Below are 17,664 nucleotides of genomic sequence, written 5' to 3'. Positions count from 1 at the left end.
TGCAATTAAAGCTTTACGGTGTTTTATGGAAGCTAACTGCAAAAATCTTCGTGATGATTGAAGGAGTACCACGACAGTGTAAGGCTAAATGTAACCATTCAGGCCATTAAAAATTTTTAAAAACCTCGCTACTCATGGGAAGGAACACTCTTGATCAGACTTTCCAGGGACACAATCACAGAATTACACCATTTATTTTGTACTGGTTACCCTTCACAGTCTCTTTGCTTCCTCAAGATTTTGAGCCAAAACCTGAAGCAGGAGGATCAGGACTGGTTTTGGCAAGTGGCAGCCACTACATATACAGATACAAAACAAATGCAAGTAATAAAAAGAAAATACTTCGGAAACATGCATGAAAATAATGTACCTGGATCAATGAGAACTTCTTGTGCCCCTAAAAGGAGGAACAAAAATTGATTTTTTTTTCAGCCTTCAAGAAAGCCAACAGAATAAGCTCTTACAATGTTTAATAATGATCATCAGGCTTGAACAAAATTATAAAGCGCATCAGAATCATCGTTCCTGTTTTGAAGGACTACCAATTACACTTCAAGTAGTCACAATACGTTAAATATCATTTTGTAAAAAAACAAGGTAAAAAATCTTGTAAATTTGCAATTAATTCTGCAGCATGTAAAGAATTGAAGAATTTTCACTGTACAATTTAAAGGCAAATGCTTTTTCTCCATTCTTGTTTTAGTTGGCAAGTTCCTGTCACAATCCTCTGGTATTTTAATTTCAGGTCCTGCAGTGCTTAAACCTCTCCGTATGAGCTCCTTTAGTTCACAAAATACTCTGTGATAACATTTTCAAAGAACTGTACCCAACATATCCCTTTTTGATTACCATTAATTTCACTCCATCACATTTTCTGAATAACTGAGTAAAGGCAGAAAAGCCACCAAGCCAGGCTGTTCTCATAAAACAGCAGACAAGACGGCTGCACGGAAGGAGGATTATCAGATAGATAACACCTTGCTGATTAAGCTCAGCAGTAAAATTAAGACGGAGGGTTAAGCAGTTCAAAACAACACTTTGTGAGAGGAAGGACCTCCCTTCAATTCGTTTGCTCAGTCTCAGGGTGAAATAGAGATTCAAAATCTGCTTTTACATTCTAGGTGTAAAAATCTACTCCCAGTGTAAAATTGACTTTTACACTCCAGGTGCTCCAGCCAGTATTTGGCATTCTAGGCTAAGAATGGTGGAAATCCCACAAGATTCAAGACAAAGATGCTTCTCTTGACCAGGTCTGAGCACGAAGATGGTACCAAGGAACCCTGCTGTGGCCAGGCTGAACTACGGGCACAAGAAGAGAAGCGATTCCAGGCAGGCACATTGGGAAGTAATCCAGGTACCTCTCGGATCTACATCCCTCAAAACTCAGCACAAGTTGAACACCCAATTCCACGCATGCCATTTCTTGATTTGCCTAGAATTTGGGAAGCCCTTCTGCATCTGGACTGAGGTACACTGGAAGTAGTTCTCCATGTTAAATATTGTCCCCAAAAGTTAATTAAAATATAGTAGATTATAAGCCAAGGGGTGGCTTGCAGAGATTTGAAATGAAAGGCACTGTGGGGTCCAATAAAAGGTAGTGAAAAGAAACTTTCGGAGAACCGTAGAGGAAAAAAAGCATCACAGCAACAGCTGTGTGACTAGACAGAGGTTAGCATTTCAGATCTCAAAAACATTAAAAGATCATAACTGGTGTTAGAGAACAATATCTAGTGGGCCACGAGGTAACACTTCCATCTGCAAGGGATAACCAAAAGTCTGTAATCAGTTTTTCTTGATGCTAACATTTGCTTCATAGTCCTTTGAAAAATCTGTTTATGTGAAGTGACAGAAGGACTATGAGCTATAAAACATCTTACACAAAAGCAGCAGTAATACACCCAAATGTATTTTATTGAATCATTCTCATAGCTGTGACTTATTTGTTACCTACTTCAGTAACAGACTGCATTATATAATGTTAAATATTTGTTAAAAAGTGGAGAAAGATTAATAACTGCAGGAAATTTTACCCTAGCAGGCAATAAAAAATAAACTTAAAAGTCTTGGGACCAAACAGACAGATTTTAACCACTAAATATTTCCTGCAAAGCTCGTGTTTTCTCCTTAAATAAGGTAATTTTATTATCTAGATCATCTGGTGTCAACACACACAGTATGTATTAAAGGTAATACAAAGCAAATGTTTACTATATTGTGATTTACAGATGAATAAAAATGGGTGGAGTTTGGTTTGTTATTATTATTTATTTAAAGAAGGACTTGATTTTGATCTCACTGCACACAGAAATACTTAACCCAGCACGTAAACCTAATTTCTGTTTGTTTCAGCACTGTGGAAGCCTGTAAATACACATGTACAAACTGTACTGTACAGCTGTGTACAGCTTTTTTTTTTTCCAGCCTCTCCTGGAAGGTCCCAGAAGCTTTCAGGAGCCTGAGCACCATTTGTGAAGTGTTCGTTATGCAATTAAAGGCTCAACTCCACAGTCACAAAAGAGCACAGAGGAACTGTGACAGCTGAACCCCAATAACCTGGAGTCAAAAGAGCTGTCCATGGGTGTTATCTCATCTCGCTGCGTTTCCTGAGCTGCTCTCCACACCACCTGAACAAGCAAAGGGATGTTACTGCCTACCAGGGTGTGGATTATAGGACAAAAGGAAAAAAAATACCTTGGGATTGTGCAAGACTTCTTATGGGAGATACAGGGGATGGACTAAAGGCAGAGAGAAGGAGGGACAGAAGCAGTTGAAGGAGGAACAAGCATGGAAAACTAGAGGAATAAGGGGGGAGTGTGTATTTGTGAAGGGGGGAGTGTGTATTTGTGTGTGGATATCTAAACACCAACAACTGGAGCAGAGCCCTGAGGTTCAGAGCTCAGAATAAAAGCCAAATCCCGTGCTTACCTGGTCTGTGCCTGTTGCCTGCCTCAGCAGAAAGAGAACCTCCTTGTGCCCTACGAGATCCAACTTTACCTCCAGTGCCACCAGGGTAATGGTAGATGACTGATGCTGAACATAACCCCTCGAGGGCAGCTAGAGATAAAAGGGAAAGAAAAAAAAGCAAATTAGTAGAGACACTTTCAAGAAGTGAAGTACCATGCAGCTGAGTTAATTGACATGAATACAAAGTATGTTTTAATTGGAAAGGAGTGACAAAGGCCATGGAAAAGGCTGAGATACTCAGCGTCCTTTTTATGTGATGCACCTGAGGAGCTGCCCTCTACCACCTTGAGCAGGGGGAGGTTTCTAATGACAGACAAAAGGAAACATCACACCCATCTTCAAGAAGAAGCTACCAGGGGTCTGCAGGCAGGGCAATCTCAGCTCTCTGACAAGGCTATTAAAAATCCTGGAAGCCATTTCCAAGCACACGAAGAACGGGAAGGTGACTGGGAACAGGAAACATCAATTTACTGAGTAGAAATCACAAAGGAAACAAAAGACAAAGGAAAGCAGTGCATGTGGTATATCTTGGACAAGTCTCCCAGTAGCATCTTTATAGCCAAACTGATGAGATACAAAGTGGAGAGGTGGGCAACAAGAACATAAAAAACCAGGCTGGACTGCCAGGCTGCTTTGAGCAGGTCAGAGCAGGGGACCTCTAGAGGTCACTTCCAACCTCAATTATTGTAATTTCTAGGAGTATAATTTTATAATGCGACAGCTGGGCCTTAAAATATCCTCATGCCCTGCACAAGTAAAAAAGTTTTCTTGTGCTTTAAGAATCCCGAGCCATCTAACCTTCTGCAAGAGAAGAAGGGAAGAAGTAGAAGGTATTAAAGCTTTCATAATATGTAATTCACAAAGCACGCAGAAAGCTAAAAGGATTTCCAAGTAGAATGGGAAAGTTCAAAGCAGAAGGAAGATATGCTACTGGAAGTTAAACACTTGTGGCTTTGGTAGATGTAAAGGCAAAAATCTTTGGCTAATAGTCGACAGTAATACCTGCAGGAAAGATTTCAAAATCATCTGTACTATCCACTGAAAAAAGAAATATTTTCAAAAAAAAAAAAGTATTAAAAAGTAGCACTGTTCTTAAAAACAATTTTAAAAAGCTTTCCTACAAAATTACATTTTGCATTGCAGGTATTCTGAAACACCTTTCTTTCTCATTTCTTATTAATTTTTTGACTTCATTCTTAGTCACGCTTAAAATTCAGATTTTGGCCACCAAAGCTGCTCCTACTTTTCATAACACAGAAGGAAAGTTATAGAAGGTACTTTCATTTTCTGGATTTTAGCAGCTAACCATTCAATTCACTATCATCAATTAATCCTACCTCCGAGCCACAGAAAATCATTTACAGACCGCAGCAGCTCCACCGCCATGTGGTAGTGCACCAAGGAGTCCTGCAACATCCCAGCTTGTAAACACAGGTCCCCAACATGCTTCCGCATCCGGCCTTGGCAACGCTTCTTGTAGTGTCTGCAAAATAAAAAGTGCAATTTGCAGTTATTTCCAAGAAACACCCATTTGAGGTAAAGACAATGTTCTTTCCTCCTTAACAGCAGATCAATGTTTATTTACTCTGTTTCTCTGAGCAAATATTCAGTATGAATTCTAAGCAGCATAGTACGCAGATGTACAAGAACCAACGTTTTGAGAAGACGTTGCAAAAAACAATGCAAACTTGGGCTAGACAGAATTTATGGAGTCAGATAAAGCTAAGAGACTGCCCTTCAGTGTGCCACAAAAGAAATAAAATACAAAACACATTTGTAAAAAGTAAAGAATTGCTTACGCTTGTAAAGAAATATGACCTGTTTAGAAATGTTATGTCACAAGAACAGAATATTTTTCTTTCAAAGCAATGATGAGTGAAAGAATTGATGATGCCTTTGTCTCCTTTATATTTTTACCCTACTCCACACTTACAGACCCAACAAAACCACTGCCACTTCAGGCAAGCACTGACTGGGTTTCTCTTGCTACTCCTTTTTTAGTTATTTGAATAAAAGCTGAGACAGCACGAGCAATACAGTTTCTTTCCTTTCCCAAATGAAACCAACAGCCAAGGTGGAACTAGAAAGGAATTGGGACATCAATCAGTGTAATAAAGACACTAACCTTACTTTTTTCTTTATTTCTGTTTATTTTAAGTTGCATCTAAAGCAAGGTAACAGCTGCAATGTAAGACACAATACTTCCAAAGCACCTTCTTCCTTCTTACGACAGGAGAGATCAGTCGTGGCTCAGGCCAACACTACTCTCAAGTTCGTCAGCAGTGCTTCAGATCTCCCCTTCTGCAGAAGTATTCCCTAGCCAGAAGAGCCTTGCTCAACCTCACCTCATTTTCTTGAAGAACCAAACCTCAGCTTAGGCAATTGATTATTTTATCTACGTTACTGCAATTGTGTATCCTTCTAACAATGCCTTCCAAGTATGTGAAGATATAAATACCTACATACACATGGTATATTTGATGTTCCAAACTTCACACCAAGATTTTTTTTTGTTTAGGCTAAAATAAAATGAAGTTATCTGTGACTTAAGTTTTAATTAAAAGAATTCTTGTAGATGTCACTTCTTCTCTATATACGTGAAGGATTGCCAAAGAATCTGGACAACAAGGGTTTCCAAAACTACAAGACCACATCAGACTGCCTGTAATAATTTGAAGTTTTCAGCTTATAATAGTTGCAATTAGACTTTTTTCATTTAAAAAACACCCAGTAGAATATCTTTTTTTTTTTTTTACAAAATTCCCTAGCATATGTGAACCTATCTAGCAACGTGAAACAAAAACCAAACAGGTAACATCCATTCTCTCTCCTACCCTAAAGCACACTTGAAATACGAGGAAACGTCACGACCAGGCGATGTAATGGGGCTCGAGGTGGTGCTTCCCTGCCACGCAGAGCTTCCCAGAGCTGAATTACCGACTGACTGAGAATCTCTCACTGCAATTTCAACAGACTGCTGTTTTTATGAAGCCTGACGTGTGAAAAAAGTAAAAGGAGGAATATATGAAGCTTAAGGGAAGGTCTAAGAGGCATATTAATTTCTATCCTTCAGATTTTAAGGCATAAAGGCTAGAAGAAATGGGAACAATAAGAAAAATCACACATTACTGGGGTTTTTGTTTTGAGGGTTTGGGTGTGTTTTTTGGTTTAACATCAAAGACAGCCATCAAGTGCTAAGGGTAGATTCTGCGTTCAGCCATCAAGCAATGTCTTACTCCTTGTAGCTGGTTCAAAAAGAAAAGAAGTTCAAGAGGACAGAGAGAGTAACTGATTTGGATGGATGGATGGAGGACACCAATCTAAAAAGAGAAGATATTCGGACACGTGCACTGTCCATATAAAAATTAAACAGAAAAACAGTCAGAACCAGTGTCATTGTTTAGAAGAAAACATGGAAATTTTAAAAGGAGGCAAGAAGTCTGTCTCCTATTGCTCCTCTCCAACTAAAATGTTGCAAATTAACTCAATATAAATGTACGCTCCCACTTTTCTCATCTATCACATCACTTTCACAATTGATGTGGAGGTGACATTAGATGAAACTAAATACAACAGCTGCTCTTTATCTTTCAAATACATCAAGGAATTGAAGTATTTATCTTTTACTTTTTCTAACCTTAGCAAGACGTCAGCCTGAGCTTTAGGTGATAGAGAAATAAGGTGGCCAAAAATGTGCGTTGTAACCTTGTAAACAATTTACACTCTCCTATACAACCCTGAATACTGCCAGGTTTTACTGGTTACATCAAAAAAAGTGAAGTGTTACATCACTTTCAAGTTTTACCCCAAAATAAGTAGTGGAATTAAGGAACAGTTTCCTTCCAGAGCTACATTTCCTTTCCAAGATGCTAACACTTCTGATTTCCTCCCCCTATATTTTCAAGTATTCTGTGTTTTTATGGATTTCCTCCCCCTATATTTTCAAGTATTCTGTGTTTTTATGGACAAACTACACTCCCTGTTCTCTCAAAACTGTAGGTTTTAAGGTGTGGGGTTTTTTTTCCAAATTTTCTAGCTTGTCTACTATTAACTTCATAAATAGGAGTCAGACAGCAAAAGGGATATTGCCAGAATCCTAAATCAGAGCCTAATACCCAAATTATTTCAACAGCACTGCCTCACCAACAGCTCTTCCTAACCAATCCCTAATGTTGCTGAGATTTTATATATATATTATAAATATACACATATCTATATACTGTAATATATTCAAAACGTGAATGCATCTATTCATTACAGTAAAACTTGGGTGTCAGCGAGCATTGCTCATTCAAAATATTCCCCTTTTAGGAAGATTTCCTGTTTATAAACCCCAAAAAAAAGATATTTTATTCCCAATGATGAAGAAATATATTACTATTTATTAAAAATCCAAATTCATTCGACTCCATTTAGCTCTCACAATCAAACACGAGGATTTCTGACAATTTTTTTCAATTTAGGGCGTCCAAAAAAGATAGAAGGCAAAGACTTCATTGAAACTAAACCCACTCTCCACAGAGAATAAAACTCAGCTCCGTTGGTATTTGGGAAGCTTGGTTAGAAATTCCAGGTCTACAACATCGGGTCATTAAAAGCATGAAGAAACCGATTGATAATTTCTTCAAAACGTATAGGATTGCAAATTTAATTAAAAAAAAAATATATATACACGCATATTTATCCCAGCATAACATTCTGATTATTCATTTTAATGTTTAGCTGGCTTTGCTTCACAGCTTCACCTGCAGAATCAGGCCACAAAGCTGAAAGCTTATGGATATTTTCTCTCCAATTTAATTTTGATCAGAGCTTTGGTTAATTATTTTGGCTCTCCACCATTGACCCTACTCGATGGCAGGAAGTTGACACGCAAGAATTGGTACTTTTTCTACAACAGGACAGCAATTTTTGCAAGGTCAGATCCTTGATGCACCCTGCTGCTAAGAGCCGTTTCTCTTTTCTTCCTCTGAAGGAGAATTTAGGACATGAAATCTCACCCCAGACACACCTATGGCTCACCCAAAAACCCCAAAAGCTCTTCTGGAGCGCATCACGCACTCAGAAATACCCTCAGAGAAGGTAACACCACATCGTGTAGGGCTGTATGTGGGATTCTGCAGCATGCAGGCAGCTAACCCATCTCCCGAAGATCCTCTCCTCGACACAAAATCAAATTAATACAAAAAAAAAATACTACAAAATTTAAATTCTTCTTCTCTGAAGTTGGTTGGTTGTGCTAAGCTGGTACCTAACAGGCTCTTTATGTGCTCTTCAGAATAATACTGCCCACCATCAGCACCAGTAACCATGACTGCTGCTTCAAGCTGGAGGCAGTGAACCAGTTCTGGGTCCCAGAAAGCCCTACTCATGTCCCTTTCTACTTCATTTGCTATATAGGATACAACAACCTCAACTCTTTTCTAGGCTACCAGCATCATTTTATGCAAAAGTCAGAGTAATATACTTTAAGACATCATTTATTTTCACTACAAACCATCCAGCAACAAGTTTGAAGGACTTTCTGAATCCTCCACATTTCATAAAGGGCTGAATTTAAGGACAAGAAACATGCAAAATGAATTTGCAAAATTCATGCAGAATGCTTCAACAAAAATTTCCATCTGACCCCGCTTAGCATGCAAAACTAGAGACTTCACCGATCATACCAGTGTCTGGACTTAAAGGACAGCTATAGCATTTCATCATCTGCCAGGACTTTTCAATCTGGAAACAAAACACGGGCAGCAACAGCTTCATGGCTTTGGAGCTTAAAAAAAAAAGCAAGTTCCAGAGGCCAGCAGCCGCCTAAGCAAATCATGTGTGCCCTACAAAAAAACTCAGCATCGCTACCAAAAGATAATTGCCAAGTGTGCCCAAAAGTGTCAAGCACGGTAGTGAGGCTCCAGGCAGCAATTATTTTTGTGTGTACTGAAAAAAAAAAAAAAATAGAAAAAAGCAATGCTAAACTATGCAATGAATGCAGAGTGGAAAGGCGGTTCATGGAGGAAAGCTAACTACTTTTAAACAGACGCAATCACAGCCTACCTTTTTAGACCCAATAACAAACTCACAGGGCAGTATGAGAGAAGGAGGAAAAAAAAAAGAAAGGAACAGAACAAAAATTAGAAAGACAGAGAACAGAAAGAAAATTAACAGCCACATACACATCCTGAGATATCACAGAGGTTGGCATATCAGTGAACAAATCCCATCCGCTACAGTACAGAGAAATGCACATCTGTAAACCCCTCCTTCCTCCCCACTCAGTAGTGTTACGTGGAAGCCTTACCAGTAGGAAATAAAAAAGGTCCTAAGACACAAACCGATATTAAATACATTAAAATGAGCATGTTTCATTTGTTAGCTGATAACAGAAATATAATAGGAAAATTAAAGAGATGTTTTCTGGTGTTTCTGACGAGAGTTTCCCAGCCTGAAGCTTGTAGGACTTTGGTATCCCCACGAGAAATTGCAGTTCCATTCTCTTTGATGGGTCTCCCGACCTCTACAAACAACTACCAGGTACATCCAATTTCAGAAACTTTTACACTTATCCTAGCAGCTCCAAGACCACAAATACTTCACCTAATTTACAGATGAGGAAACACACGCTGGAAAAATCAACAGCTTTGCCAAGATGACCTGCTGGCTGGCTGCTCCAGGAATTAAACCTATTTCAGCCTCCAGCTCCTGCAGCTTTTAGGTAACAGGACAAGCTTTCAAGACTTCTTAGGACTTAATCCCAAACAAAAAACAGATCCTACACAAGCCACACAGAGTTTTTCTGGGTGTTATAGTCACAGTACAAAGCCCGGTCACATTGTCTCGTGCACCTTGCAGAAGACAAAGACCAGCCCCCCTCTTTTGGAGAATTCTCTTATTTGAAGTTCAGCATAATAACACAGGTTCTTAATTGATGAACTCTGCTTCTTAAAACAAGCTGACAATGTTGCATTTATTATGTAAATTAGATACTGATATTAATGCTAGTCACCCAACTGAGCAACAGAGAGCATCAATCCTATCTATCTAGTCCCACTCGTTAGTATTAACCTTAATATTTCAAACTAAATTGCTGGAGGAGAGTCTACTTTAAGAGACTAAAAAGCTTCAGTCGTTTTAATTTCTTTTCAAACCATGCAATCTTAATTAATATGTCCCTTGTAACTTCTCAATGTACTTTCCCTCCATATACCAGCCCCATTTGTTAGCTGGGTGTTACAGCTGTGCTCTAGCTCTAACGAGACCTTCGCTACACACCGGGAAATTTAACTTTAAATTTAGACGTTGCAGGAAACATTATGCTTATTTAGTTTAAGCAGGCATCTTCAGCTACAGCAGCAAAACACGTTCTCTGTGTTATAAGCTAGCTTCCATCAGTTTAATAAAGAATATTTGTGGTGTTATTGTTTCTAACCAGTTACACACCAACTGGTGGGTCAGGATAAGTAGAGTAAAAAGAGGATGAAAACAGAGGGACAATCTTTATCTCTAACCCTCTAACAATTTTCACCTGTTCTCACAAAAGCTGTTTCACTTAAAAGCACTCTATTGCAACCCAAGAAATAAAATGAAATATGCCAGCATTTCACATTTGAGTTACACTTGAAAGTGCAGGTTACTTTAATAAACTGGTCTTAGTTCAAAAACTCTCCTTGGTCCTCAATTTCTGTTAGGAACACAGAAGCTGAGATTTGTCCTGCTACGTGAAAGGTGCCAGTGCAGAGCAGCTCATGCACACCACGCACTGATCTTTACTTGGGATTAGATTTCTTCTTTCTGTTACAAAATTCAAGAGCTTTTTAAAAAGTCCTGGGATTTTGGATCTCCTTACATTCCTCAGTCTCACAAAATACTAAAAAACTGATTCAAAGGATCTCTTTATTCAGCTTGCTTGCCATATTTATATATAAATAAACTCCACAGCAAAAGAAAAGCTGAAAAATGCTCTTGCTGCCGAACCAAAGAGGGAAAAATTAGAATATTGATCACCTTTTCTCTGAACAGCAAAGCACAACAAGCGCTTAGAAGTATAGAATTCAGGTACAACACTAGATCTGCAGCAACTTTTCAGCTCAACAGCATAAAGTAACCTCTTGGGCAGGTAGGGGTAAACACCCTGCCTGTTACTGAGCTTCCCACCTAGTCAGAATCTCACAGGCATAATTTGGACACTGGCTGCAGACACCCCCTGCTCCGAAGAAAGTAATGGGTGTGAACAAGGAGTTGATTTCCAAAGTACCACATGGAAGTGTGCTACTTAAAAGACATGATCAACGTAATTAATTTGGATAGTAAGGCAAAGATTTTGGGGCCAAAACTCATAGTTTTCTTAGTTAACTGGATACAGGAAATCTTGGTGATTACATTCATCCAAAATTCATCCAAACCAAGTAATCAAAGCCAAGATGCTCAAAGGGTTTATCTACTCTATAAAACTTTACTGCCCAGAGAACATACAAAAAAAAAAAAAAAAAACAGTAAAATAAATTCTCCTGCCCACGAAAGCAGAGTGCTGCAGGAGCTAACCAGCACGCTCAGGAAAGAGCAAGTTCAGCTGCACACCAGCAAAGAGCAAGCAGGGATAATTTAATACTTTTAATTCTAACTATTTAGAAACTCAGAACGCTTTCTTCTATCTATCCCATTCTCACACAGAAATTCTAAGGCTGGGATTAATTACCCAGGCAGACCTGATGAGCATGATCAGGAAGCTTTGTGAACGTGCCTTTACAGATCCTGGCAGCCCAGCCTGGATGCCTCTTAGCTTCCACGTGCAAGAACCACTACTGGCATCCCTCGCTGTACGAGATGGACATGAAAGATGTTATTTTCATGCACTCTATGTGTTTTGATAGGACTTCCACACTTCTATCTTCTGCAGGACCAAGGGATGACGGATTGGAGTTCAAGCAGCACAGTCAAGCAGGCTTTGCACCTGTCTAAAAGCTAAAAGGCCACAATTGCCAATTCCTAACACCAGAAATGTTTAACTCTCAAAGCTGAAAGCTCAGTGTGCACATGGTTAGGAAGGGAAGATGCAATGCGAGGAAGAAAAATAAAAAATAAAAATTACAAAAAGCAACTGACAAAACAAAAGGGAACAGCAGCAAAACAAGACGGGTCAAGAACATCAAATAATTAAAAAGACAAGGAAAGGCACTGAACCCAGACACCAAAATAAAAGGTTACTATTTTGTGGGATGAAAAAGACAACAGAGGCTTAGAAAAAAAAATCAGGATTAGTCTACTACTCCTCAGCATAACATCAAATTACTTCAATTGATGTTAATTGAATTTGTTTATTAACACCGTATGTCTATAAACCATTTGAATCTTTCAAGCAAAAAGTCTCATTACAGTGAAATCCACCAAACCTCTCCTGTGAATACTTCCTGCTACTTGACTTGCCTCATAAAGTAGATTTATTTATATATATAAATAAATCAAATCAAATACGGTCAGACTACTAATTACATTCTCTTAAACTACAGCAGACACACACATGAAGATAGGGCACAAATACGGTCAGACTACTAATTACATTCTCTTAAACTACAGCAGACACACACATGAAGATAGGGGCACGACCTTTGTGGTAAAAAAGCAGGCTTTGTTTTTTCTAATGGGCTTATTCTAGAGGCTAGCACTTGCCGCATAGATTTTTCAAGACCTGCAAGCTGCCAAAAATAGCTGCTTACCTACTGTCTGTGTCCAGACCTACAAAATCCTTCTTCTCAAAGGGAACACAGAGCAGCGGGATCTTGTCTCCGGACTTATCAGTGGCTCTGTCAAGCCGCTTAGACTCCAGCACAATGAAGAGGGATTCGATAAAATCTTCTATTCTCTTCTCTACGGTTTCACATTCATCATAACTGGGATAAAACGCCACATCCGTGCGGGGCTGCTCTGCAATCTCTCCTTGCAGGCCAAAGACAAACAAGCGGGAATCGTAGAGCGTGGAACCGTACATCTCTTTTTGGAGATGGAATTTTTCGAAAGTCTGAGGCCAGTCCTTTGCAGAAGAGCAGTCTGTGATGGTTATCAAGCCCACAACTTTCCGGTGGGTCTGAAAATCCCCCCATTCGTTGTTCTCGGGGGGATAATGGTGCCTATATCGGATGTACAACACGCGCTGCGAGTCGCGCACGTTCACTTGACTCACGGCCGAAATTCGCTTGTAGATCCTAAAAAAGTTCTCTTCGGGTACGATGCCGACTGGCTGAACCACAACCAGGAGAGTCTGGTGATCCTCAGCACACTGCATGTAGTCAGGAACGCTCATTTTGCATCAACTGCAGGCTAGAAGAAGAAAATAAAAGTGCATTATTTCTTTTAACATTCAGAAGCACACGCGGCTGCCGAATGAGACCAGGACTTTGCTCCTAAGCACTTCTGCACCCTGTGCATGACTTTAAAAGCATACTTGTGCATTACTTGTGCTTTAAAGAAATACTTGTGGGGTTTTTTCCACCTGGCTGTGTTCCCCTGTCCCGTTCATGGTGCAGCTACATGGTGCACAAGCCATCAGGGCTGCTGATTAAACATTTCCTGACCCACCACCACCTCCACACGGCTTTCTCCTGGCCTCGGTCTCCAGCCTCACACCAAGGAGAAACAACGCAGGAAATAATTGCCTGGAAGGTGGAAGCTGCGTGGGGATGGCCCAGGTGGGGATGAGGCAACCTGGCACTGCCCTCACACAGCCCAGGCTGTGGCCAATCTAAACTCCTAAATTTGGGTGAATGAAGCAAAATCAGCCTTTTCTCAAAGCTCTCACAGGAGGGGGGCACCACACCATCATTTCTGTCTCAACACGGAAACATTCACAGCCCCAAACCCCCCGCTGCGGGGTGGGGGGGCTCCCAAACCCCTTTGTACCCCTGAGCACCCCCACACACACCCCAAAACCAAGCAGCAGGCTGACCCCCCGCAAAGAAAGCGAAGACTTTGGAGGCAAAACAGATGGCGGAAAACAGGATTTGTGGTGGTGTTTTGTTTTTTTTTTTTGGAGGCTGAGAGCGTGACGGAGGGGGAGCCGAGGAGCTGCCGGCTCTGTGAGGGGGGCACCGCGCTGAGGAGATTTAGGGGGGGAAGGAGGGAGGGGGGGGCACTCACAGCCGGGCCGGGAACCGCCCCCGCCGCCTCCTGCTGCCGGCACGGAACTGACGGCAATGGCCGCCCCCGGCCGGGCAGGGCGGCGCAGGCGCCGAGCGCTGGGCGGGAAGGTGGCGGCGCCTCAGCCCCGGTGCTTCAGCCCCGGCTCTCCTGTAGGATGATCCCCCTACCACCAATGTCACCCCAAGCACCACGTCCAATCTTTCCTTGAACACCCCCAGGAATGGGGACTCCACCACCTCCCTGGGCAACCCGTCCCAGTGAACCCAGTGAATCGTCTGTTTTCCACTATGGGCAAGGGTGACGGGAGTTCCCCGCCACTTGGCACCTCTGGCCCCAAATACCGGCCTTCCCTTCCCTAATTGGTCTCCAAACTGATATCTTTCAGGTGGTGCCAAGCCTCTGAATTTACATTGCTTCCCATTTGAGGTCCACTGTGTGTGACTGCACCCTAAGGGATTTTCTGTAATCCAGAACCCTGATAATCAACTTAATTATGATGCTCAATTAAGAGACCTATTACTGAAGTGATCTGATAAAGCATTCACTGTTGATATGGGGAAATTCCTCAGGAGAGCAACCCAAAGAACATTGCCATCGCAGACAATTAATGGAAGTGGTGCACTCTTCCCAAAAAGAAGACTGAAGAAAATGCATTGTGTTACTTCTGTGTTTAGAAAGTCTTCAAATTCCCTAAAATGTACAATTTTAAAACTAGTTCCTACACAAATATTTTGGGGATAATATAGAATATCAGCTTTGAGCTGGCGATTAAGAGCGAGCTCCCTCAAAGCTCACTATTAAGGAGACCTTGTTACAGGTGTATTGCTGGGGAAAGATTAAAGTGTCTGGGAAAGGTCATTCAGATCACAAACCTACCTCCAACACACAATTATTAAATATAAAAGTAGATAAATGAATAGGTCTTAACCCATTGTAGGATAATAATTACTTTAATAACCTGGTAAGCAACGTATTTCTCATTGACAGGTCAGAAGCCTCCACTAAAAAGAAAAGGAGCCGTCAGCTGGATGCCTCTGTTTAAAATGCACGGCATTTATTAGATTTACAGAGCCATGCGAAAACACAAGGCCCATATTACAAACTTGTTTGCACATTGGTAACCTACAGCTACGGGGAGAGAAATAAACACTCGGTAACCATACTCCTCATCTGGAAGTTTTATTTCATATATTTATATAAATATGTATATATCCTTTGACCATTGTCAGTCCAGTTATTTTCTGCTTGCATTTGTGGATTAGCATTTAATTTACCAACTGCTCAGACTTAATCTTGCATTTTGAACAACACAACCTTCTTTTCCTTACCGTGTAACATTTCATCAAATCCCTTCAGAATACTTCTTTTGCCTTGTACAAGACAGTACTGCTGCTTCATCAAGAACTTGTCTGTTTGCATTGTTTGTAAATGCAGCTTTTGTATTGTTTTGTATTGTATTTTGTATTTGTGCTTCAAGTTTAGAGCACTACTACAGAAGCTGTTTTCCTCTGTGACAGTATGCATCTTGTGCTAAACACCTCTTTCTTTTAATATAACCTTACATTTATTGCCTGTGCCAGCTACTCATCCACATCTTGTGTTTCTGCTTTGTCAGACTGACTTCAGCTCCTTCCCTTGGTTGCTGATATAGGCAGATGTTTCCTCAGTCCAGCACTTATCCACTGTTCTTTATACAATAATGGTGAATTTCTATAATCTTTTGTGTGTGTGTGTGGTTACAGAGCATAAATAATTACAAATCTATTATCTATCATTAGTCTATTATCTTCTTAAATGTGCATAGATATATATATATTTTTTTTTATATAAAGAAAATTTATCCTTTGGGTTTTGGGTTGGTTGGTTGGTGGGTTTGTTTTGTTTTGGCTCTGCCAAACAATTTACACTCTGTCATATTCTCTCTAGAGTAAATGGAAGATCTTCAGTGCAGCTGGAATTGCCTCAACCTCCTGCTCTTTCTCTAACAGTACTCTAATTTCTCTTAGTAATTCTCTTAGGAACACTTTCTCCAGATTACATTCAGGAGCAAGCCCCAGGCTGGAGCTGCAGCCCGTGGAGAGGAGCCCACACAGGAGCAGGGGGCCTGGGGGCAGCTGCTGCCCACCCGTGGGGGACCCGTGCTGGAGAAGTTTGCTCCTGGGGGATGGACCCTTTGGGACGGAGCCGTGTGGGAGCAGTTCCTGAAGAGCTGCTGCCCGTGGGCAGCCCACTGGTATTTGTAAGAAATTCACTATCACAGTAATGTCAGCTGTTTCCACAAGATGTCACAAGACGATAAGGATCAAAGGAACCGAGCCTGCTGGATGCCCATATAGCATCCCTGTACATTATGCTTCCCTTCAGGTATAAGTTACAGAGTAGCCTCACCAAAGCTATAACCTCAAAGTAATTATGCAGTCTAAGGGATTTTGAGTGTCAGTACTGAGTAGCTGTAAAAGTTGTCTCCAGACACAGTAGTGCTGGAACCAGTGCCAAGAAGCACATCTGAGGTGCTGGCAGCTGCTGAAGGTGCTCCCTTCCATTAATAATCCAGTGTCATCTGTATGAAAGCCCTGTCCTTGTGTATTTGCCAAATTCTCTATCAGCTCATAATACTGAGTTAAAAAATCCCCTATATTTTCCATTTGATGTGATACTTTGCAGATGCATCCCTTTCTGCCTAAATTCCACATGAACTGCTACTGCATGCTATGGACAAGCTCCCACGGATCCCTCTCATGCTAAGTAGAGATCAAATTAGTGGTCTTTGCAGATTTCTCACCACAAGCGACCAGGCAAAACAATTGTGAGGCACGCTGGAAACCCTTAATTAAAGCCGTTAATGAAACCAATTGCTCTGCCACTCAGTGGGAGCACAGCAGCTCTTTTCCATGGCAGACTTCTGGCTCCAATGGCATCAGAAACAGAACTTTCGGGTCACTCAGGGAAAATAAGGGTGAATGCTGTGCATGTGGGGAACGTGTTAATAATATTAATGAAGCCACTGCCCCGTAATGAGGTAGTGGAGTCTGGGTTTTCTCCGCACCCCAATATAGCTCTGACGGGTGTTGGGATCACCAGACAGCATTCCCTACCACCGTACACCAGCAGCTAAAGAGGTGTTTAGCGGCTTGTAATTACGGTTTAGGTTAATAACTCTGTAGCCACCGGCCTGTAATTGGGTTACACACAGGATGAGCCTATTTGCCATTAAACACAACTTCCCCACGCTTGTATTGCGGCCCACAAGGGGAAGTTGATAAAGGGGAATTGTGGGGCCGCTCCTGCCCGTTCTGGGGCCAGTTTAGGCCCGGGGCAACCCGCCCAAAGCACTGAGGGAGCCGCGGGGGTGTCCGCCATCCCCGGGCCGCCTCAGCGAGGGGCCGCCATCTCCTCAGCGCCGTGGGCAGCTCGCGGTGCACCACGGGACTTGTAGTCCTCCCGCTGCCCGGCGAGCGGGCGGGCAGAGCAGCGCGGCCTCACGGGAGTTGTAGTCCCGCCGGTGCCCGACGCCGGCACCGCGCCGCTCCCCTGCTGCCCGCGGGAAACTACAACTCCCAGCGGGCCGCGCGGCGG

The 17,664-nt window shown here is 41.6% G+C and overlaps 1 protein-coding gene across 4 annotated transcripts in view; it reads right to left on the bottom strand.

The window, feature by feature from the left end:
* Positions 1-14,217, bottom strand: part of TRAPPC9 (trafficking protein particle complex subunit 9) — a 460,345-nt gene extending 446,128 nt beyond the window's left edge. Inside the window, exons 1-5 of one of the 4 annotated variants that reach the window (XM_038173943.2) lie at positions 14,086-14,217; positions 12,669-13,269; positions 4,302-4,447; positions 2,926-3,054; positions 371-397 (exon numbers count right to left, since the gene is read on the bottom strand). In XM_038173943.2, coding sequence (XP_038029871.2) covers positions 371-397; positions 2,926-3,054; positions 4,302-4,447; positions 12,669-13,252 — 886 coding nt within the window. In that variant the 5' untranslated portion in view covers positions 13,253-13,269; positions 14,086-14,217. Of the gene's footprint in view, positions 1-370; positions 398-2,925; positions 3,055-4,301; positions 4,448-12,668; positions 13,270-13,870; positions 14,028-14,085 lie in introns of those variants that run through there. The other 3 variants (XM_038173944.2, XM_038173947.2, XM_038173949.2) reach the window with 3 other exon arrangements.
* Between the last annotated feature and the right edge of the window lie 3,447 nt (positions 14,218-17,664).

This window comes from Anas platyrhynchos, chromosome 2 (genome assembly GCF_047663525.1).
Source record: "Anas platyrhynchos isolate ZD024472 breed Pekin duck chromosome 2, IASCAAS_PekinDuck_T2T, whole genome shotgun sequence".
Classification (NCBI taxonomy): Eukaryota; Metazoa; Chordata; class Aves; order Anseriformes; family Anatidae; genus Anas; species Anas platyrhynchos.
This window is presented reverse-complemented; position numbering and strand designations above follow the sequence as displayed.